General features: G+C 46.0%; 1 protein-coding gene across 2 annotated transcripts; it reads right to left on the bottom strand.

Moving 5' to 3' along the window:
* Window positions 1-2540: 2540 nt before the first annotated feature.
* Window positions 2541-24177, bottom strand: UBAP1L (ubiquitin associated protein 1 like). Of its 2 annotated transcripts, none has more exons than XM_059698288.1 (6): window positions 23142-24177; window positions 17441-17722; window positions 11556-12125; window positions 9080-9286; window positions 4831-4932; window positions 2541-3935 (listed from the first exon to the last, which is right to left on the bottom strand). In XM_059698288.1, the coding sequence occupies exons 2-6, from the start codon at window positions 17558-17560 to the stop codon at window positions 3801-3803; spliced, it is 1134 nt and encodes a 377-aa protein (XP_059554271.1). In that variant the 5' UTR covers window positions 17561-17722; window positions 23142-24177; the 3' UTR covers window positions 2541-3800. The 2 variants fall into 2 exon arrangements, with proteins under 2 accessions (XP_059554271.1, XP_059554282.1); XM_059698299.1 differs by having other exon boundaries at window positions 23629-24177.
* Window positions 24178-24292: the final 115 nt, after the last annotated feature.

Here is a 24292-nt window from a genome sequence, read left to right as displayed (position 1 = left end):
CTAGTCACAGGCAGCCCAGACACTGGTCCTCTCAAGCCCCTGGGGCCTCCAGAAGGTAGGCCTGTGGTGATTGAAGGTAACTCTGCTCCCAGCTGGCCCATTCTCCACAAGGAGGAGAGACTGACATAGCACCACAAACTGTCAGAGCAGAAGGGAGCCCAGATCAGCTGACCCTGAGGGTCACACACGAGCCCTGGGCCCACTACAATGAATAAGAATCCCCAGAGATATTGGCATAAATATAGACACATAGATCAATGGAACATAATAAAAAGCCCAGAAATCAACCCACACACAGATGGTTAATTAATTTATGACAAAGGAGCCAAGAATATATGATGGCAAAAGGACAGTCTCTTCAAAAATGATGTTGGGAAAAACTGGACAGCCACATGCAAAAGAATGAAATTCTACCACTATCTTACACCATACACAAAGTCAATTCAAAATGGATTAAAGACTTAAATGTGCCGAACCGGTTTGGCTCAGTGGATAGAGCGTCGGCCTGTGGACTCAAGGGTCCCAGGTTCGATTCCGGTCAAGGGCATGTACCTTGGTTGCGGACACATCCCCAGTGGGGGGCGTGCAGGAGGCAGCTGATCGATCTCTTTCATCGATGTTTCTAACTCTGTCCCTCTTCCTTCTTCTCTGTAAAAAATCAATAATAATAAAATATATATATATATATATATAAAAGACTTAAATGTAAGGCCCCAAACCATAAAGTTTCTAGAAAAAAAACATAGGTAGTAAGATCCTTGACATCTGGTCTTGGCAATATTTTGGATATGACAAAAGCAAAAGCAGCAAACAAACAAGCAAATAAATAAAAACCATACACATACACAAAAAGAACAAGTGGGACTACATCAAACTATAAAACTTCTACACAGCAAAGGAGACCATCAATAAAATAAAAAAGCAATGAGAGAAAGTATTTACAAATCATATCTCTGATAAGAGATTAAAATCCAAATTATATAAAGAACTCAAACAACTCAACAGCAACAAAACAAAACAAAACAAAAAAACAACCACCACAATGTGATTAAAAAATAGGCAGATCTAAAAAAAAAAGTCAGATCTAGGCTTAGGTGGTTTGACTCAGTGGATAGAGCGTCAGCCTGCCAACTGAAGGGTCCTGGGTTCGATTGCGGTCAAGGACACATACCTAGGTTGCAGGCTCAATCCCTAGCCCTGGTCAGGTGGACTGTGGGAGGCAACCAGTCAATGTCTATCTCACACATTGATGTTTCTCTCTCTCTGTCTCTCCCTTCCCTTCCACTCTCTCTAAAAATCAATGGAAAAATATCTTCTGGTGAGGATTAACAACAACAAAAAATAGGTAGATCAATATAGACATTTTCCCAAAGAAGGTACATGAAAAGATGCTCAACATCATTAATCATTAGGGAAATGCAAATTGAAACTATAATGATATATCACCTCATACCTCTTAGAGTGGCTATTATCAACAAGATAAGAAATAAGTGTTGCAAGGATGTGGAGAAAAGGGAACCCTTGTGCACTGCTGGTGGGAGTGTACATTGGTGAAGCCACTATGGAAAACAGTATGGAGGTTCCTCAAAAAATTAAAAATAGAACATCTGATCCAGGAATCTTAATTCTGGGTATTTATCCAAAGAAATGAAAACACTAACTCAAAAATATATGTACACCCCATAGTCATTGCAACATTATTTACAATAGCTAAGATATGGAAATAATCTAAGTGTCTATCAACAGATCAATGGATGAATGGATAAAGAAATTGTGTATGCCCCACCAGTGTGGCTCAGTCGTTGAAGGTCGACCCATGAACCCAGGAGGTCATGGTTCGATTTCCAGCCAGGGCACATGCCCAGGTTGTAGGCTCCATCCCCAGTGGGGGGTGTGCAGGAGGCAGCTGATCAATAATTCTCTCTCATCACTGATGTTTCTATCTCTCTCTTCCTCTCTGAAATCAATAAAAACATATTTTTAAAAATCATATATATATATTAGAGGCCTAATGCATGAACTCATGCACGGGTGGGATCTGGCTGGCCTGCCCCAACCGGGGCTGATAGGGCTGGGCTGGCCAGGGGGAGGGGCAGCGGGCAGTTGGTGGGCTGGCCCCGGGTGGGGGAGGGGGGTGGTCGGGGGTGGAGCTGGCCAGAGAGGAGGGGCCTTGGGCAGTTGGCTGATTGGCCCCATCCCCTGGTTGAACTCCCAGTCGAACTCCCAGTTGAGGGGAAAATTTGCATATTAGCCTTTTATTATATAGGATATATAATGAAATATTATATAGAATATATAATGTGATATTATCCTATATAATAAAAGCCTAATATGCAAATTGTCCCCTTGACTGGGAGTTTGACTGGGAGTTCGACCAGGTGGCAGGGCTGACTGGCCAACCTCCTGCATCCCCTCCCCCTGGCTGGCCCGGCCCGATCCGCCCTGATTTGGGGCAGGCTAGCTGGACCCCACCTGTGCACAAATTTGTGCACTGGGCCTCTAGATCAGCTATAAAAAAGAATAAAATCTTGCTGTTTGTGACAACATGGGTAGACCTCAAGGATATTGTGCTAAATAAATAAGTCAGACCGAGAAAGACAAATACCATATGGTTTCATATGTGAAATCTAAAAATAAAAAACTAAGCTTATAGATACAGAGAACAGAATAGCAGTTGCCAGAGGTGGGCCCAGGGGATGGGAGGTGGGAGAATGGGTGAAGAGAATCAACAACAACAAACAGCAGATTAAAAACAAAGATTTTAAAAAAACAATCCCGGAGAGCTTCTTATAAAAAGAAAACAGATCCCTAGGGGCTACCGAGTTAGACCTTCTGAGTCAGATTCTCCAAGAGTGGGGCCTGGAACTCTTTAACCAACTCCCCAGGGGATTCTTATGAATAGCAGCCAGGTCCAATCTCTCTTCTTTTCCTGGGGAAACTGAGGCCCAAAAAAGCTTTGAGCCAGTCACCAGCTGAACCAAAATCAGAAATCAGATCTTTGGACCCACAGTTAGATGTTATTTCCACAAAAAGACCAGGAGCCTATAAGACCCAAAAGAATTGCACATCATTTTCTTTGTTTTAATTTTTTTTAAATCAAAGCACACAATTTAAAGGGTCAAATAAAGGTAGTTTTACAAGGTTTGTGTGAAAAAACATAGCTCCTTGTCCACACCCTGCCATCTCCCCCTCCCCACTTTCAACTCATAGCTGATTCTTTGGGTATTGAAGGAAGCCAGAATGTCACCCAAAATATGTTTCTTTGACATAAAAATGTTATTTCGAGCTGAAGGCAATTAAGAAGCAGCAAATGCAGGAAGAGCTTGTCTTCTCCTCTCTCTTTTCTGTCTAAAGGCAGGATATAAATTCTCCTTTTCTTGAGATTGATTCTTATCCTTCCGGAGATACCGCAAGTGAGCCGTACTCCATTAGTTCCCTCCCATTATTTACCTTCCTAGTTTGTCATTTTTGGAAGCCTAAAACTGATTTCTTGTTATCCCTATACAAATGTGTTCTTTGTTGATGCTACACAAGCCAGAGTTCTAAACCCCTTCTTTCAGCCACTTTTCACTGAGGGTTCTCCCAGATAATGTGTGCTGCATATATTAATAAACTGTTTTTCTCTAATTAATTGGTTCAGCTGAAAACCCAAGATGGGTGAAGTTTTGCCTCCCCTATAGCATTTGCTCCCACCCTTGGCATTGTTGCATTTTTACAACAAGCATGCATTGCTTTGTAGACTTGGATGGCCAGGTTTAGCACAGGTCTGGGATGCTGGGCATTGCAGAGTGCCCCGGTGGTCACTGGGCACAGGCCACCAGCTCCTCCAGGGCTTGCTCGCGGCGGTTGCCATGGACCAGCAGCACCTCCTTGATCCGGTCCTGCTGGAAGCCCATGTCGCTGAACTGTTCCCAGAGGCGCAGAAACTCCCCTGCCTGAGGAAGGGAAGGCAGAGAGGGCACTGAGGCTTAGCCTCTACTCTGGGGAGCCCCCTCCCTGGTGTCCTCTACTCCCAGAAGCTGTGGCCCTCACAGGCCAGGTAAACCTGATCCTGGGCCACACCTGCATTTCCTTTGTGCCTGTGAGGTGACATGGGCCCAGGAAGGAGGCACCAGCCTGGCCACTGGCTTGGTCCTGGCTTTCCTCCCCGACTCCGGCTCTCTCCTGACTACCTGTGCTTGGGGCTGGGGCCGGAAGAGGAAAGTCAAACACTGGTGCCCAGAGGATGTGTAGCCCAGGGTCTCTGCCAGGCCCTAAACTCTGCCAAGGTTTCACATAGTACAGCTTTGGTCCCCCTTCCTCCTCTGGCACCAGCACTTTAAACATCCCTGCTTTTCTTCCTGCCTCCTCCTCTATTTCTCCCACCCTTCGGTCCCTTCATCAGCCTCTGTGAAGAGTTGCTCTCGAGCCTGAACCAGCTGCTGAGCATGGACAGGTCATTTTCATCGGGCACACAGAAGGTACCGCTGGGCCCACAGCTGCCTATATTCTGGATTCCAGATAGACGGCCAACTCCTTGAGCAGAGAGTTCAAGCATCTTTGTGCTGCCTGAGGCTCCTGTCTGCGTGTCTAACAAGGAGAGCGCACTCAAGAACACGTGTGCTGATTCAGTTAAATAATACAAAAGCCTTGCCTCTGGTTTCCTCCCCACGTCGTCCCCTCACCTTCTGTGCTTCATCTCCCTGGGCTGTCTGCTCCCCAGGGCTGAGCAAGCAGGCTCTCTCCCTGTGGCCCCCAGGCTGGCTCTGGCACCGCATGTCCCTGCACACCAGGCTCGTGTGTATGCCCCATCCCTTCTCTGCCTCAGGCTCAGGCAGGTGGCCGGCTGACCTGGCTCTCAGAGAACTGGAACATCTCCATGGCCTCCTCCACCAGGCCCTCCTCGTAGCCCTGCCGCCGCAGCCGGTCACAGGCACTAAGGTAGCTGAGAAACTGGGCCAGAAAGGGGCAAAGAAGGAGGGGATAAGATGAGTGGCTCAGTGGTTGAGCATCGACCTATGAATCAGAAGGTCACGGTTCGATTCCCGATCAGGGCAAATGCCTGGGTTGCGGGCTTGATCCCCAGCAAAGGGCATGCAAGAGGCAGCTGTTCAATGATTCTCTCTCGTCACTGCTATTTCTATTTCTCCCTCCCTCTCTGAAATCAATGAAAACATGTTTTATTTATTTTTTTTAAAGGGGAGTGGCAGGGGCAGTGGATGGGGTAGAGGAGACACCCCAAGGACCTCAGTAAGGCCTGAGCTCAGGCCAGCTGGCTAGGCATCCACCACACATGGCATGGCCCCAGAAACCCCAGGAACCAATAGAAGAGAAGCAGAGGCCACCTCTGGAGATCTGTGGACAGGTAGACAGCAACAATCCCCAACTAGGGGCTGGGATCCAGGAAAGGGGCTGTTAGGGTGAGCTAAGGTGTTCCCAGAAGCTAAGTGGGGTGTGGGACGGGCCTGCAACACAGGGGTCTCTTCTCACTCACCACCGCCCCCCCCCAGCCTACTCACCCTCCCTGGTGAGCACCTACCTGTATGAAGGTGCCATCCATTCCTGTATACCCCCACCCCACCCCTAGACGCATACATCTCTGCCACCCAGGACTTCATGAGCCCCCACTAAGCAACTGACCTGCATCCATGCTGGAAAGGGGAAGGGACAGAGTGGACCTCACAGGGCTGAAGACCTGTTCCGGTCACTTCCTGCCTAGTCCTCGGGGCTGCTTTGGCCCTCAGGGTGAAGTGCTGCCTCCCAACCGGGCTCAAAGGCCTGTTCCTGCCTGTCAGTCACCTCTGCTCCTCCCCCAGCCCCCTAGGTCCCTCAGCAAGGCCAGCCTCACTCCTCTTACCTGGGGATCCTCTCTGCCCCGTTTCTAAGGTGCCATGCTTGGTGGCCCCACAGCACATGCAACTTTGTAACTGCTCTACTGCCTTCCTCATCTTTCTCACCCACTGGCTTTTTGCTCCATGAGGGAAGGGCTGTGTCACCACTGTGTCCCGGCACCCAGCATGGCGGGCAGAAGGAGCTCAATAAATACATGCTGTGTTTATAAAGTGAATTAAGAACCACCTTCAAGGAGCTCACAGCTCAGTGGGGGAGATAAACCAGATACTGGAAATCATGAGGCCCAGACAAATCAAAACAGAATGTATAGGGAGTCAGTGCCAAATGAAGTTAGTGCCAGGCCATAAGAATTGTGGGTATAAGCGGAGAAGAAAGAGGCTGGGTTTCTGCAGGCCTTCAGAGCTAGGCGGAAGCATGGACCATACACACTAATGGTTTCAGCTTCTGAACTGTCCAAGCACTTGACCCAGGACACCTAGACCTTGCTCTGAGCACAACTGGAAAACCACCCAGCCAAGCCCTCCTTGCACACCTGAGGAAACGGAGGTCCAGGCAATGCGGGCAGCTTGCCCAGGGTCCCAGGACGAGGGCCTAGATCACCTCACCTATAATCTCCAGCTAATGCCTTGTCCATCGTGGGGCCACTACTAGAGGAGGAGCTTGAGCTTAAAAGTAGACAGTTTCTGAAGGTGAAAACTGGAGTGGGGGCAACGGCAGGTGGGAGATCTCCCTCACCTCTTAATTCATCCACAGCAATGGATCTTGGCCTTAGTGTTGACTGTAGTTACCTGGGAGTTTTAAAACTACCCATAAACTGCCTGGCCAGCATGGCTCAGTGGTTGAGCGTCGACCTATGAACCAGGAGGCCATGGTTCGATTCCTGGTCAGGGCACATGCCCGGGTTGTGGGCTCAATTCCAAGTGGGGGACATGCAGGAGGCAGCCAACCAATGATTCTCTCTCATCATTGATGTTTCTATCTCTCTCTCCCTCTCCCTTCCTCTCTAAAATCAATAAAAATATATTTTTTAAAAAACTACCCACAAACCATTGATCTTGCCTCCAGAGTCTCTGATCCGGGGGGTGCCGCCTGGGCACTGGGACTCCTAGAGCTCTCCAGGGGATTCTAATAAGAAGCCAAGGTTGAGGACCACTTACTCAAGGGAGAGCTGTCCTCAGTCCATACTACAGGATCCCATGCCAGGCTGCATCTCAGAACCATCTACAGGTGTTTGAAAATAACAGGCTCTGAGGGTACTCCAGACCCACTGATGGGGACCCTCCCGAGTAGGTCCTGGGAATCTGCATTTGTAAAGATTCTGCTGCTTGGTCAGTTTTGGGGCCTATGGGACTGTAAAAGCCACCAGGCCTACCTCAGACCCCAGGATGGGGCCCCCACAAGTCGATAAGCACATGCCCCCCGCCCCCATTCTGTGAATAGGGAAAGTGAGACTCAAAGCGGTGCCCTGATGTGCCTGGAGTCATATGGCAAGTCTGGGCCTGGCCTATGGGCCCTCACATGTGCCACCCATGTGTCCTGCAGGCAGTAGGTGAGCACTTTGATCCTTGTGGAAGGAAGGAAGGAGCGATGGACAAAGCTTATCTTTTGTGTCTCCTTCGTTCTCCCTGGCTCTTCGAGGTGAAGATCGCCTGATGGCCTCCCTCGTGAGCTGTCTCTGGCTATAACGGATGTACTGTAGTATATATGTTTCAAGGGGAGAAGGAAATTGAGCCCAAAGGAGTTTCTTAGTTAATGGAGGAACTTCAGAGAATAGAGGAAATACTAACTTGGTGGGGGAGGGTAGATGAAGTCATCCACCCTTCAGGCCCACCCCTCAGGGCCTAGCCCCTGACCGCCCAGCGGGGAGGACGGCCACCCAGAGACCCGGCGGCCAGCCAGGTGGTCAGTCTATGTCTGGAAACACAATGTTCCTGATACAGTGGGATTCTTCCAGGCCACCCACAGGGAGGCCAGTGCCTCTGCTGGCTCCACCTAATCTTCAGATCTTCACAGCGACGGCCTGAGACCTCAGCCTTTCACCAGTCCTAGAGACTAGGGTTGGGGGGGACATGTCAGGGCCCCCTCTGTGGACCTGGTCCCTCACAATCCTCTGGGTAGCTCCTTGGCCATGGTCCTGGCTTTCAGTGGCAGCTGAAGGTGGAGGCAACTTTAGATCTATTCTTAAATCTCAGATGAGCCTGGGGTGCTGCCCTGAAAGGTTCTCACACAGAAAATGAGAGAAAAGCATTGAACAACAAAGATTCAGAGCTAAGCAGCCTGTGCCCCCATCTGCAAAGTGAGGATAGTAATAGCAACCTTGAAGAATTGAGAAGACCTAATTGTATACTCTCAGACTGAGGGACTGGCACAAAAAAAGGTGTTTACTAAATATTAACACCCCTAATTCCTGATTGATGAAGAGATATAAAGGTCTGACCATCTCAGCCCCACTAAAGATGACTCTGAAGGGCCATATTTGCTCCAGAGCTGAGGGGATGGCTGACACTGTCGTTGGGTCTACACAGCTCAACCTCTCCATCTACCCACTCCTGCTTCTGTCCACTCCCTTCTCCAGGGGTTGATCCCAAGAGCCTCCTTAATTAACTCCATCTGAGTCAGATTCCTGGGGAATCCAACTTACAACAGTGGTTTTTATGTACCCTGGTTTCCCTCATACCTCCTAGCCACATCTAAACACCCAGGAAGTACCCAATAAATACTGTTGACTAGATGGATAGGTGGGTATGGGTAAACTGAACACAGTTCCTTCGTTGAGGGAAGTGGTTAGAGCTGCACCATCCAATAGTAGTCACATGTAACTATTTTAATTAATTACAATTATATAAAATTCTCAGTCACACTAGCCACATTTCAAGTAATAACGTATGGCTGGTGGATACTGTATTGGACAACAGGTACAAAACATCTCTCATTACAAAAAGTTCTATTGGGCAGCTGCAGAGATTCCTGGCTGCCCAAAGCTCCAGCCCTTGCATTTGGGGCACAAACCAGGAGAGGAGTAAAATATCAAGACTCCCCCAAGTGAGCATGGGGATTCCTGCTAAACTCCTATGCAGACGGTAGCTTTAGGATCTAGAAACTTGCTCATACCCCCCAGTAATTAATGCCAGGCTGAGCTTCTGCCTCTGAAGAGAAAGAAACAAAATTTCTTCAAGTTAAAGGTAAAAACCACGTGGCCACCCATCTGGTTCCAGCTCCAGTCCCCCAACTCTGGAGGGTCACTCACCTGGCTCAGGCTCTGACGCCCCATCTTCTGCAGAGCCATGATGGCCCTATGCAGGGGATACCCCAGGGCGACCACTGGCCCGATGAGGTCTTGCTCCTCTTGGCTAAGGGCGGACAGCAGGTCAGCAGAATCAGGCTGTGCTCTGTGAGCGGTGAGAGGCTGGGGCTCCCGCGCAAGAGATGGCAGGCAGGTGTATGGGCTGAGGGACTGAAATACAGACAAGTTGGATGCATCATTTACTACTGGGAGCAACATCTGGTTGGGCAGGACATTTTTAAAGGTGCCTTTGCATGCCACCTTCTATACAGAGTGTAGGGGCGAATGCTGTGGAGAGCTTGGAGTCCTGCTCTGGTTCAAACCCCAGATCTCTCCTGTTTACTCCATTTACTCATGTGAAATTGAGGCAATCATACTAGATACCTTAAGGGTTGTTTTGAGGCTTAAATAAGACAATGTGAGAAAAGCATGTAGCAAAGGACCTGCATACATTTCACTTACAGGCTAGAATAACCCTGCTCCTATTGTACCATTTTACAGATATTGAAATCAAGGTTCAGCACACATTTGGGACCTGAACCCTATTCAGAATCAAACCCAGGTTCTTTACCCCACACTTTAGGGCAGCGGTTCTCAACCTGTGGGTCGCGACCCCTTTGGTGGTCGAACGACCTTTTCACAGGGGTTGCCTAAGGCCATCCTGCAGATCAGATATTTACATTACGATTCATAACAGTACCAACATTACAGTTATGAAGTAGCAACGAAAATAATTTTATGGTTGGGTCACAACATGAGGAACTGTATTTAAAGGGCCAGAAGGTTGAGAACCACTGCTTTAGGGGGATCTTCCCAGCCAGACTCTCATTCTTGAATTTGGCTGGGCTGAGACTTGGCAGGGCACAGAGATGGGTACAGACCAGGCGCAGCTCTGGTGCCGGGCTAAGATGGGTGGCTTCAAGGCCTTTCAATTGGCCTGGCCAACATCACCCCCAAGCTTTCCCCATGAAGAGGCACCTATCTGCCAGCCCTGAATACACTATCTGTCCTCTCCTCCCCAAGTCCCACTGCCCTGGCTCCTGGGGTAGAGTGTGTGTGACATAGAAATTCCCCCTCCATCCCCATCTGCTCAGGGGGTTCTCTGCCATGACCTTACCCTTGGGTCTGCCCTTGAACCCCCACAGTGGAAAACATCAAAATCTTAGGATCTGAGTCTATTCTTGTGACCTTAAAAAAGATTCTTAGCTGCTGTCTGCCCCAGTTTCCTTCTCTACAGAACATGCCACACACACACACACACACACACACACACACACACACACACACACAGGATTGTTGCTAGAGTTATTTTCATCTGGATCAGGGAAGAGCCATCCTGGCATTAACATCTGGCCCTGGATGTGGGCACGGCCAGTCCCGCTCACGGAGCCTCTTCTCTCTGTTTGCTCCCAATGACGGTGAGAAGGGTGCTGGCCCTCTTTACAAGGTGGAGAGGGGATGGCTCAGAGCACTTCAGCGACTTGCATAAGATCACGCACCAGTGAGTGGAAAAGCCAGGCCTCGAGTCTCTTTGGGATGTAATTTCATGTTGGCCTTACTCTTTTGTACCTACCGGCTTGGCTGGGGCTGCTGAGCGGACAGAAAGCTGTGCCCTATTGCTTCCTCCGGCTACTAATCCTGACCCACCCCGTCTACTCAGGATCCAGGTTGTGTGGGATTTGGTGCTTATACAATTTGGACCTCTTAAGTTAAAAAAGACAGAATTATACATATAAAATTAAGCATAAAGCTTTGGAAAGAGCCAAGTCAGAGCCTGAGGCTTAGCTTCATTGGTCTCATGGTAAATTCACTTGTGCTCCCCATTCTGCTGGTACAGCCTTCTGCCCCGGGCTTTCCCAGCCTGTAACACCCTCACCTCTCTCAACACCCGATCCCACCCCTCACAGGGCTGCCTTGTCTCCACACCCCCTTGGGCGATTGTCCAGTGGTTTTGACTTTGTCTCTTCCAACCCAGTGTCTGGCAGGAATTTACAGACAGTGACTATTCCCTGACTGAGCGCCCAGCTCACCGAGTCTACAGCAAGCCTTACCCAGCGAGCCCTGGATTTGAGTCACATTCATTGAGCACCCCCTAGGGGCCCAGTCTGCTGCTGGGTGCTCTGGAAACACAAATGAATGCGATCCAACCCCTGCCCTAAAAGAACATGAGCGCATATTCCACGGGGAGAGAGAGACAGGCACTGGATAAGCACAAGTATGTGGCCTGAGCCCTAGCAGAGGCAGAGCAGGCACAGTGCGAGACAGAGGGAATGGGAGCCCTCTGAGCAGGGACCATTGTAGGCAGAGGCTGCAGGAAGAGCCGCAGGCAAGGCTAGGGAGGAGGAGCACAGAGAGGAGGGACCGGAGCTATGGACCTGGCTGGGGACCAGACTATGGGGGGCCTTGCTGCTGATCTTGGCAGAGCCGGCAAGTTCCTTACCGCGACTGTGGGCTTGTGGCTCCGCAGCGGGGGCACGGCACCTGCCGTGGAGGGCCGCGGGGGCGGGGCGGGCACACAGGGGCCCGGGGGCGCAAGCGCGGGGCTCTCGGGCGGCTCGGGGCTGGGACAGAGGCTCCACGCCCGGTGGCGGATGCGCTGCAGAAAGGCGCGTGGACGGGCGGCCGTCCTGCCCTCGGAGAGCCTGCGCCGCACACCGGCCAGCTCGGACCTCACGCCTCGCAGCACATGCAGCGAGCACCGGTGACGGCCCGGGCTGGGGCTCGCAGGAGCGCTGGGCTGGGGGCTGCGAGGACCCGGCTTTTCCTCATTGCCAGGGGTGGCTTCCTCCTCCTCCTCCTCTTCCTCCTCTTCCTCGGGCTGCTCTTGGGGCCCAGCCTCGGGGCCAGCGGCTGCAGCCGGCGCGGACGCCAGCCCGCATTCCGGGCTGACCAGCAAGAGCCAGGCTGGAGGGGCTGACGCTGTCCCGGGAGCATCGCACTGGAACTGGCGGGGGCCCCGGGTGACAGCCTCCACCCAGAAGAGCGTCCTCCTCTCCAGGCTGAAGTCGTGCTGCTGAGAGAAGGCGACGTGAGGCGGGGCTCGGCCCTGGGCTCCCCGGACCCTGTTCAGCCAGAGACTTGCCAGACCTGCACAGCCTCCAATTCTGAGCCCAGGCAGCCAGCACAGTCCACCCGCACCCTCCGTTTTAGCTAGCACTGGGGTAGGTGGATAGCAACAATGTAAAGGTAAACTCTGCATGAAGGACAAATGCAGTGAAATCTAATATCTAAGTCCCTTTGCCATTTAGGATGCTATTGAACTGTAATAGCAGCTTAAGAACTTGCTCAAGGCGCCTTGAGCCCAGCACCGTTTGCCAGGAGGCAGTCAGCCTTGGCAGCCCGCCAGGCCCAGAGCCTCCCTGTGGGGTGATGTCTGCCCCATCCTCCTGGCTGCCATCTGAGGTTGCTTGGGACCCAGGCAATATAAAACGTGCTAAGCTTTGTTGAGCCCTTTGTAGTAGGTTTAGTGTTAGTCCTCTTTCCAGGTTATGAAAATGAGGCTCAGCAAGTTTAATTTGCTGGAGGTCAGCTTGGAGGTGAGTGGCTGAGCTGGGATTTTTCTGTCCATCTGACTGTAGGGCTTTATACACTATATATAAGGCCACCTAAGAAAGCAGTCTGGAGCCCACATAAATAACCTAACTTGAGAGTTTATAAATGAGGCAAAAATAAAATATTCTGTCATATACCTTTAAAATTAAGAACCAGGAATATAACATGGCATTAAAAATATATAAAAAAAAAATTAAAGGGCAATTTCAATGCTCTATGATGGCCATTTAAGGAAAAGAGAGGCTACGGGAGTGTTGTGTGTGAGGGAAAGGGGAGACAGAAAGACAGACAGACACAGACACAGGCACTGTTCCCTCCCACTTCTGACATGACCCTGCACTGGGGAGAGGAGCATAATTTAGCTGGTCCAGTGTGGCTCTCTGAGGTCAAGGACTGTGGCTTGCTTACTCCTCTCTGTATCCTCAGAGCTAGGGCAAGCCTGGCATGGAGTGGACATTTGTAAAGGTGTGCAGAAGACATGGTTCGAGAAAGAGATTGGAGGAAAATAGATGAGCTGTGAAAAACATAAGAGGAAAAAGACTTCAGAACTGGTGAGACAGGCTTGTGAAGAGAGAGACTAAATTAAAGAGATAGCCAGCAGGACTTCAGGGATAAAATGATACAAAGACCCAATAAAAATACCAACACTTGTGATTTCTGGAACTAAGCAAGATGATTCTAAAGTTCACATGAAAAATACACAAATAATGCCGAAACCGGTTTGGCTCAGTGGTTAGAGCGTCGACTTGCGGACTGAAAGGTCCCAGGTTCGATTCCAGTCAAGGGCATGTACCTGAGTTGCGGGCACATCCCCAGTAGGAGATGTGCAGGAGGCAGCTGATCGATGTTTCTCTCTCATCGATGTTTCTAGCTCTCTATCTCTCTCCCTTCCTCTCTGTAAAAAATCAATAAAATATATATATATATAAAAAGAAAACACATTCTAAAAAAAAAAAAATACACAAATAAGAATAGTCAGAAAAACTCTGGGGACAAAAAGATAAGTAGGACTGGCCCTACAGCTGTTTTATGGTATTATAAAACATCAATAATTAAAACTATGGCACTGGCACAGATAGATTAAAGGTAGAGAATGGAAAGTCCAGAAATAGACCTTAATATCTATAGGGCTTTAGTAAATAATAAGATAGCATCTCAGGCAATGGGGAAAAGAGGAACTAATCAATAAATGATGTTAGCTATCTGGAAGAAAATAAAATTAGATCCATTCTCACATTATATACAAAAAGAGAAATTCAAAAAAGATCAAAAATTCAAATGTGTGATATGAAACCATAAAAGTATTAGAAGAAAATAATACAGAAATCCTTCATGACATCAAGGGGGAAAGCCTTGCTTACTCAGAATCAAAATCCAGAAGCCATAAAAGTACACACAGGCACATGTCCAAAATCTGCATGGCCAATGTCATGAGCAAGGTCAAAGACAGGTGACAAACTAAGGGGGGGGGAGGGGAAATAACACTCATACAGAGATAAAGGGCTAACTTTACTAATATAGGGAGTGCCTAAAAATAGACAAGAAAAAGACTCACAGCCCAACAGGTAAGTGGACAAAAGATAATATGGACAGTCCACAGAAAAGGAAATACAGATCTCTATTAAACATAGAAAAAGCTGCTCAACCTCACTCGTAATTAGACAAAGTAAATAAGCAAAATAAAACTACACTGAAATACATTTGCCTGTCCCTTGGCAAAGACCCAAAGTCTGATGACACTCTGTTGGGAGTATGGGAGGTACAGGCCTCTTGTACCTCTTGCAGTGTGCTGTCGGGATATATATCAGTATAATCCCTACAGGAACAATTTGGTAATGTACTTAAACAAATTCAAAAGGATGTTTGTATATACTCATTTCCTGCAGCATTGTTTGTAATGGTAAAGACTGGGAAGAACCTGCTCTGGCCGGTTTAGCTTAGCTGGTTGGAACGTCAAAAGGTGGTGAGTTTAATTCCCAGTCAGAGCACATATCCAGGTTGTGGGTTCTATCCCTGATCAGAGCCAATCAATGTTTCTCTCTCACATCGATGTGTGTTTTTTTTTCTCTCCCTCTCTTTCTCTCTCCACCCACCTCTCTCCCGTCCTCTCTCTCTCTAAAAAAAAATCAATTAAAAAGGCACTGGGAAGAACCTAAGTGTCTATCAAGAGGGGACTCGGTCAATAAAGTGTGATGTATCCATATAGTGCAATACTTCAGTGAAAAACAAAACTGAAGAGCTTTATAGGTACAGATATGGGAGATCTTAAAATATATTAAGTGAAGAAAGCAAGAAGAACGGTGCGTATAAAATGCTACCTTTGGTGTAAAGAGGGGGAAATATCTGTATTGGCTTGTATACACGCACATAAGAGTCTCTAGAAGAATATATAAAAAATGAGTAACAGAGGTCATCAGTGATGGGGTGGAGGTGGGGAACAGGGCAGGTGGGAAGGCACACTGCTTGGGGGCCAAATTGACCCCATCACCTTGATTTTGTAACTGAAGTGTTACTGAAACAGAGCCATGCCCATCCTCTCCTTCCCCTAAAACTCTGGCAATTATACTATGAAACAACAAAACAGACTCGAAGCGGCTTTAAGCACGTAAGGAAGGGCTCCTTGGGAAGGAGCAGGGTGAAGGGGTGGCATGGGCTTTGGGGGGTGACAGGCTCCTGTTGGGATCCTGGCTGTGTCACTCACAGGCCCTGGGACCCTGCGGATCACTCGGGGGGAGCTTTGACTTCCTGTGCCGCGGGGGAGGAACACCAGCTGAAAGAGTCATAAAACTGAGAGAGAAGAGTGAACGTGTAAAGAGCACCTCACACGGGCCTGGGGCACAGCAGGTAAACATTGATTGGCTCAATAAGTGGGAGCTGTTATTACTTTTCCCGTTAGGGCACGACAGGTTCGTCGGGTAATCTAACCACCATGTATAACATCATCCTTATGGGAAAATGCATTTTAAGTTCTTAACACTGGGAATACAGCCCAGTGAACTCGGAGGACTGATCAGGGAGAGGCTGTAAATCATTCTTGGAGTCTCAGGCTTCTCTATTTGTTAGTTTGGCCCAACAGTTAATGAAATGGGAGTTCAGGAAGGGAAATAGGCTTAAGGGATTGCAGGTGCCCACCCTGAAAGCAGGAGGCAAAGCCAAGTCAGCATTTGGCTAAGCCACTGGACGTGGGCTTGGCAGAAGGGTGCCTGTGTCTGCTACCAGGAAAAAAATAGCCTCTTCCCAGCTAGACTTGAGCTCACCAGGAAAGGAAAAGTTGTGATAATCCATCTCCACTGGAGCTCAGTAAAGCGAATTCCTTTTCCCAACAACACAAGCTCTCCTGCCAGAGTGAGCGCCCACAACACGGGCTGTGGGGAGAGCAAGAGCGCCTGCCTCACAGCGAGTGCTCTGGGCTTCACAGAGCTTATTTCAACTCTGGAAACATCTGTTCTGAGGAGCCTCAGTGCCACTCCAGGGTCTGCAGATGGAGCAAAACTGCACCACACCTCCTGCTCCTGTGTCCCAGGCCACCCGAGCCCCTCTCCCCGACTCTCCCCAGGCCTCTCCTTTCTGGATTGTGCTCTCTGCTGACTTCCCGCAACCCTTTGCCTTCAAACATCCCCTGTCCAGTGTCTCTCATGTTCCAGTCCTGCTCTTAGCAAATAAAAAATGATCTGGAGTCAGGACCTGGGTTTTAGTCTGGCCACTAACTTTGCACAGATCATTTCCTTTTTCTGGGTTTCAGGTTCCTCAAAATGAGTGAGAGCTGATCTAGATCCTCAAACTTTTCCACGAAGCACCCTGCAGACAGTGGAGAATGAGCACGCAGGAGTCTGAACACTCGGTTCTAAGAGGCCCAATGCCAGCTCCACAGTTCTTTGCAATCTTATTCTTTCATTTTTATTTATCATTATTATTTTTTAAATATATTTTTATTGATTTTACAGAGAGGAAGGGTGAGGGATAGAGAGTTGGAAACATCGATGAGAGGAACATCGAACAGCTGCCTCCTGCATGACCCCTATTGGGGACCAAGCCCACAAACAAGCTACGTGCCCTTGGCTGGAATCGAACCTGGGACCCTTCACGTCCACAGGCCGATGCTCTATCCACTGAGCAAAACTGGTTAGGGCTTATTCTTTCCTTTTTAAAGAATTCATGCGAATTTTGCATGCTACCCCATGATACATCTGTGTTCTAATGTGAATGCAATAGGTTCCCCCTGATTCTTTAAGTAAACTTGATTTTCCTGGAAGTTAAATAATCATGTTTATCCTGAGGCCACATGTGATATGACCACACACACTGGGTGCCTATCCCAGTGTGTGAGCCATGGGGCAAGGGGTGCTTTAAGAGTGCCTCTGGGGCAGACATGGGGAATAGTATTCCTTTCTAATGTGCCCCAGGTGGCATTTTAACAGAGGATTCTGGATCTAGTGTCTTAACCCTAAGGAGTGATTCTAATGGAATTTTAGATACAGCAGCAGAGAGGAACTGGAACATCGGTGCCATGATCCTCAGTCACTTTATGTAGGTGACCTTCCGGTTATCCTAAGGCTAAAATAGGACCAGTAAATAATCCTCATCACCAGGCAGCCAGCCTTCCTCAGGAAACACCTTTCCCTCTTAGGTTCTTCCAAACTCCCTGAAATATACCAGAGCAGGCCTAGCTGCCCTTTAAAATCAAGGAGCAAGGTTCCATGAGGCTCAGCATTCAGGCCCACAGATCCAGGGACTAGGAGATACATAGACAGACAGACAGAGAAATACACTTACCATAGAACCCAGCAGAAGCTCCCTGCAGGCTGGGACACTGAGTTCTGGCCCAGGGAGAAGCTCTGTGCCGGTCAGAAAGCCCTTGGGCACCTTGAAAGGGACACCATCAAGGGCACTCATTCTGTCAGAGGAGAGTAGGGATGGCTGAGGCAGGCTGCCGGTGGCAGTGGGAAAGTGTAGTCCTGAGGACCAGGCTCAGGCCTCAGATGGCCTCAGTGCTCTCCTGTGTGGTGACTTAGCTGAGTCCCACACAGCCAAGTAGGAAAGGTAATGTGGCCAGTGCTGCATAAGGGAGGAAATGGATAAAAACAAGACCATTCAAACTGACAGGGATTGACTATTTCATGTTTAAGTCTTACACTAGGGCATTGTTTACCAAAACAAGGTCTAGAACTCTAGTTCTAAAGTCTTGCATCAAAAGAGTTCTCATCCCCCCAAAAAGTGTATAGTTCTTGTAAACCTGGTAAGTATCAAAATCAGTGGATTAAAATTAACAAGAAAGAGTTTTCACTGAAATGTTTAAGGAAAAAATATCAAATTACAAAAACTCTTCCAAAAAAGAAGAAAAGAAGAAATACTTCCTAACTCGTTTGGCATCACCTTGATACCAAACTTGACAAGAAGATTAGACGCTGATCTCTCATGAACATAAATGGAAAAAAATCTTAACAAAAATAATAATGGATAAAAAAATACTGCCAAGTTGAGTTTATTTCAGGAATGAAAGGTTGGCTTAATATTCCAAAATCAATCAATGGGAGTAAAGATAAACACCAATAGAATAAAAATTATATAATTATTTCTCTCCATATATACAGAAAAAGTACTTGATAAAATTAATATATTTTCATTATTTTAAGAACAACAAACCCTTTTAGCAACTTAGGAATAGAAAAGAATTTCCTTAACCTAATAAAAATAGCTCCAAAATATCTAAAGCAAACATCCCACTTAATGGTAAATACAGAAAGATATCCCCAAGATTGGAAATGATGAGACAAGGATGTCCCCATCATCTCTTTTTATTTATTTATTTTTTTTAAAATTGATTTCAGAGAGGAAGGGAGAGGGAGAGAGAGATGGAAACATCAATGATGAGAGAGAATCATTGATTGGCTGCCTCCTGCATGCCCCCTTCTGGGGATCGAGCCCGCAACCCTGGTATGTGCCCTTGACCGGAATCGAACCTGGGACCCTTCAGTCCACAGGCTGATGCTCTATCCACTGAGCTAAACCAGTTAGGGCCCCATCATCTCTTCTGTTCAACATTACACTAAGGTACTAGCCTGATAAAAAGAGAAGGGAAACAAATAAATAAAAGTCTGAGGATTGGAAAGAAAGAAAACCACCATTATTTATAGATGACATAATTATATGTAGAAAATCCAAAAGAATTTATGAGGGTTATTGGATATATGATCAATATATAAGAATCAGTTATATCTCTACATACAAACAACAAACCATATGCTATATTTTAAAAATTTTAATCTCTAATGAAATTAAAAGATACCATTGATATTAGCATCAACTACCTAGGACTCAGTATAACACAAGATGTATAAGACCTCTACATAGAAAACTGTAAAATATTAGAATAAATGGAGGAACATACCACGACCATGATTGTAAGACTCAATATTGTAAAGATATCAGTTCTCCCTGAATTAATTTACAGATCCCACATATCAAAATTCCATCACACTTTTTGGTGTAAATTGGCAAACTAATTCTAAAATTTAAATGAAATGTATAGGGCCAAGAAAAGTCAAGACAAACTTGAAGAAGAAGCAACACAGTTGGAAGATATATACTTTCTGATATCAATCAAGACTTACTTTGAAGTTACAGGAATTAATAGAGTGTTGTACTAACATGAGGGCATATGAAGGGACCAACAGAACATAAAAGAAAATCCAGAGACATGTCCACACATAGATATAGATCTTTGATATATGACCCTGCAGAGCAGTAGGAAAATGAAAGTATTTTTATTTATTTATTTAATCATCACTGAAGGATATTTTTTCCATTGATTTTTTTAGAGAGAGTGGGAGAGGGAGAAACAGAGAGAAACACCGATGTGAGAGAGACACATCAATTGGTTGCCTCTAGCATGCCCCCGACCAGGGCCAGGCGGCTCCCGAGGTACGTGCCCTTGACCGGAATCGAACCCAGGACCCTTCAGTTTGCAGGCTGACACTCTATGCACTAAGTCAAACCAGCTAGGGCTAAAAGTATTTTTAATAAATGGTTCTGGGTCAATTGGATGGCCACCTAGAAAAAAAAATCTTGACCTTATATCATACACAAAAATCAATTCTACATAGACTATAGATCTAAATGTAAAAGGTAAAGCTTGAAGATAAATTGGAGAATACACTCATGGCCTTAGAATAGGCAAAAGTTTTTTAAACAGATTACAAAAAGGACTAACCATAAAGGAAAATATTGATAAATTGGGTTATATTAAAGTTAAGAACTTCTGCCCTAGCCAGTTTGGCTCAGTGGATAGATCTTTGGCCTGTGGACTGAAGGGTCCGGGTTCAATTCTGGTCAAGGGCATATGCCTGGGTTGTGGGCTCAATCCCCAGTCGGGGGCATGCAGGAGGCAGCCAATCAATGATTCTCTCATCATTGATGTTTCTACCTCTCTATCCCTCTCCCTTCCTCTCTGAAATCAATAAAAATATATTTTAAAAAAAGATTAAAAAAAATAAAGAACTTCTATTCATCAGAATATACCATTAAGAGAATTTTTAAAAATCAGAATGGGAGAAGATATTTGCAGTGCATGTATCTGACAAAGGATTCATATTCAGTATATACCAACAATTTCTATAAATCAATAAGAAAAAGAGCCAATACAAAAAATAGGAAAGAAAGTTTAATAGGCACTTCACAAAAGAGACTAGCCAATAGCCAATAAACATATAAGTTAATTTCATTAGCCATCAGGGAAATGAAAAATAAAGCAATGAGGTATCACCATACAGTTAAAAATTTTAAAAGCCTGATAATAGCAACTGTTGAGGACGTGGAAATATCTGGAACTCTTGTGCACTGTTGGTGAGAAAGTAAATTAGTGTTTGTCAACAGTATCTCCTAATGCTGAAATCTAAGAATTAAAAAAGCATCTACACATAGCATCTGGGCCTTTTGTCTAAGAACAAGTGAAGGATCTGTTAGTTTAATAATCACAATAGCCATGGGTTTAATTTTTGTATTTTAAACATTAAATAAAGATTCTGTCACCTTAAAACACAAATCAGCACTCATTCACAGGAATTCAAGCTTACGACTGCCTATAATATGTAATCCAGACTCCTGACTGAAGTCTGCAATTTTGCAAACAATCAGGTTTACCTAGGAGTACCTTTGGTTTAATACAATCTGTCATCCCTACCAGCATGGTGCAAAGCCCGTGGAATTGATTTTTGTGTATGATGTAATGTAAGGTCACTGGGGTCATCCCCATGCCCACATGAGAGCATCATGTAAAGATGTAGAGTCGGTAATCTGAGTGTAGAGAGGTCAAATGAGACTAGATGGGCAAATCCCTTAATCCCCTCTTCTCCACGGTAAACTCACTCTTGTCAGTATCTTACTTTTGTAAGACTCAGAAGACTGTCTCCCGCACATTGGAGTGGCTCTCTGCTACAGGATCAGACAGGTCCCAGTGTGATCAGTAAATTATATGCCCCAACACCCTTTTCTTACAGGGGACTGTGAGGTACAGGGCATTCCAGGAAACACAGGAAAGTTAGCAAATGTTGGCATTCTCAGGTTTACCATTCACATTTTCAGCTATCATTAGAATTTTGAGCCATGGGGAAGAACCTCAATTTTACTGACACCCAAGTGGGAACTGCCGCAGGTCCAATGGGCAGGTACAGGGCCACCCTCTCCCTCCCTTACCTCTGACCCAGCATCTGTATCAATAGGTATTCTCTATTCAGTTCTATATTTGCTTCTGGAGTAATTGAAGAGTTTGAGGATTCTGCAAATACATCTCTTAAGAACAGCAAGGGCCAGATTGTGATCTAGTTAGAACATATTCTAAAGTGACGGTAACCTCTGCTACGTATAAAATGAGAAGTGCAGACTATTAAGTGATGATGTTCTTCAGAGGAAAGTGAGTATTCTAGTCCTAGTGGATTGGGGAAGCTTCAGGAAAGATGGGACTTGACCTGGACCCTGGAGGGTGGGGGGACAGTCTATGAGCAAGGTAAAGGTGGGGGGGAGAGTGTAACTCCAGGGAGGGGACAACGTGATCCAGGGAGCAGAGGCAGGGCAGAGTGAGGGGGGGACAAGCTGCTTGACTCAAGTAGATAGTGTTTGCTGGGAAGCAGTCGCAGTAAGATTGAAAGGGAGATTGGGGTGGAGCTGAGTGGGCCCTGAACTTTAGGCTGAGAGCTGACCCCATTCAGTAGACAGTGGAGAAAGCTCTGAAGGGGCCTAAAGGGGTGCGGTGAGGGCGGAGAGTGGGACGTTAGGAATGCCAGTCTGTGATGCTTCAGCAAACAGCATTCTACACCATCTCTCCAATGGTCTGTGTCCATTTGGCTGTGACTGAGCTTGAGGGCAAGGGGCAGGGTGGGTGGGGGTTATAGTAATCAGTCTACAGGAAGCCCAGGCAATGACGTTAGTATTATGTTTAAAGGTCTCCATTAAACTCCCTAAATGACTTTATCCTTGCCCATAATGTCAATAATCTATGTGCCAATGACTCACACGTGAAATTCCCCAGTTCTCTTCTGAGATGAAACTCAAAAGCACAACTGCCTACAAGGCATCTCCTCCAAGATGTCTCCAGGGTGCCTCAAACCCAACATATCCAAAGTGAACTCCTGATTTTCCCTCCCCCAAACTGCTCTTCCTCCCCCAGTTCTCTCTCACTTGGACCATTAGTGTCCATGTATCCTCTTATGCCCTATTATTGTAATTGTGTTCCATGCACTGGACAAAAGTGATCATTTCAAAGCAGCAAACTAAGCATTCCTAAACGCTTCCAACAATTTCCACTGCTCTCAGAATCAAACTCAAACCCCAAACGGGCTTCCAAAGCCATGCAGAGCCTGGCCCCTCCCTGCTCACCTCTAGCTATGTTGACCTTCAGTCTCTTTGGTCTCTTGGTCTAGCACAGGGCTCCTGCACAGGCTATTCCAGATACTTGCTATGTTCTTCCTTGTCTCTACCCAACTAGTTAATAGCTGTTCATTTTTCAGAGCTCAGTTGAAACATTATTCGTCAAAAAAGCTTTCCCTGACCCCCAAACTTGGATAGGTTCACCTAGTATGGTGGCTTTCAACTTTTTTTTTTTTTTTTTTAACTGTGACCCACAGGATAAAATATATTTGGCTTTGTGACATAGCATACACATATGTAAACTGAATGAAATTTCTTACCCTTATTAAATGATATACATATTTTCTTTATTTCATCTAAATGCATTACAGAACACTCAGTTTGAGAAGAAAAAAAAAGGCCTAATCTTATAGAACCATATCTGTCCTTCAAAGCACTCAGCACATTTTTTATGATTATTGGATTATGTCTATCTCCCTCCAAAGGTGTGTTAGGGTATATTTGGTATTTTGCCCATTGCAATAGCCCTTGTATTTGACAAATCAACAGTCACTTAGTAAATATTTGAATAATGAAAAATATAAATTGGTGAGTAAGCACTTTGAGCACTTACCACAATTGTAACTGACTCTATTTATCTGCACAGTCATTAGGCTTCTCTGCTCCAACTCCAGGGTGGCAGGAGTCCTGTTTGCTCCTTTTTATGTCTGTAGCACTTAACACCATACCTGGAAAATGGTAAATCAAAATAATTTCCCAAGTATATGGTTCAAATCCAGGTATCTAGATTCTGTCAAGCATGAGTTAATAAAGTTGAGAAGTGTCTCTTGTTCTATATAGTTATGCACTTCAACACCAATCACCTCAAAAACTTCAATCTTTGCTTCAGAGACTATAAGAAATGCAACTTATTCCAAAAGTAAACAGTTAATTATTCAGAAATAGCTTACTGGTTACAAGCATTAAAAAAAAGATTAAGATGGAAATGCCTCATATAATCACTAGCCCTTACTATATACCACTGCTAATACTTTACAGCATTCACATTCCTGCTATATATTATATTTGTTTGAATGGAACAAGACATGCTTTGTACTTACCTTGTTAATTCCCAGGATAGCTTCCCTGTGGCAAAACTCATAAAAGTGAGTGAACGGCTACAACAGATGGTATAATCCCAGCTAATCTGCTTGATATATCCTTGCACAAAAGTCACGTGGACAAGAAACATGAATGGTTTTAGAGTGATTAAGTTGGTTGGCTTATACCAAAGTCTTTGACGTCATAAACTCAGCCACTGGGATGAATACTCTTAGTATTAATGTATAAATAACCTCTTTATTTAATTTTCTCTTCTTCCCTGTATTTACTTAATTTCTTAAAAATAAATTATTTTGTTAAAGCTTCTCACAAGTCCAGGGTTGTCTCTACTGGGAAGATAAACAATATTCTTGCATACAAGACATGATGAATCAATACATTTATGGTTAGTCTTTGAGTGAGTTTCTCTATTTTAATTTTTGTTCAATACATAGAGCATTTATGTGTTGGTGTTAAAAATGCATGATTTAGAAGAGGGCTGGAGACTCAACAGAACTGTAGTTCTTAGTTCTAACAGAAAAAAAATAAGAACTGACTAGCAATGGTCAGCAATAACAATGAGCCCCCTATCATGCAGGTTGTGGCCTGTAAATGCCTTCTTCACTGAAGATTGCAGTCATTTCTTCCACTGGGGTAGGAAATGTGAAAAATAAATTTGGAGCA

This window comes from Myotis daubentonii, chromosome 1, assembly GCF_963259705.1.
Source record: "Myotis daubentonii chromosome 1, mMyoDau2.1, whole genome shotgun sequence".
Lineage (NCBI taxonomy): Eukaryota > Metazoa > Chordata > Mammalia > Chiroptera > Vespertilionidae > Myotis > Myotis daubentonii.
Note: the sequence above shows the minus strand (reverse complement) of the source record. Positions and strands in the feature narration are given on the sequence as shown.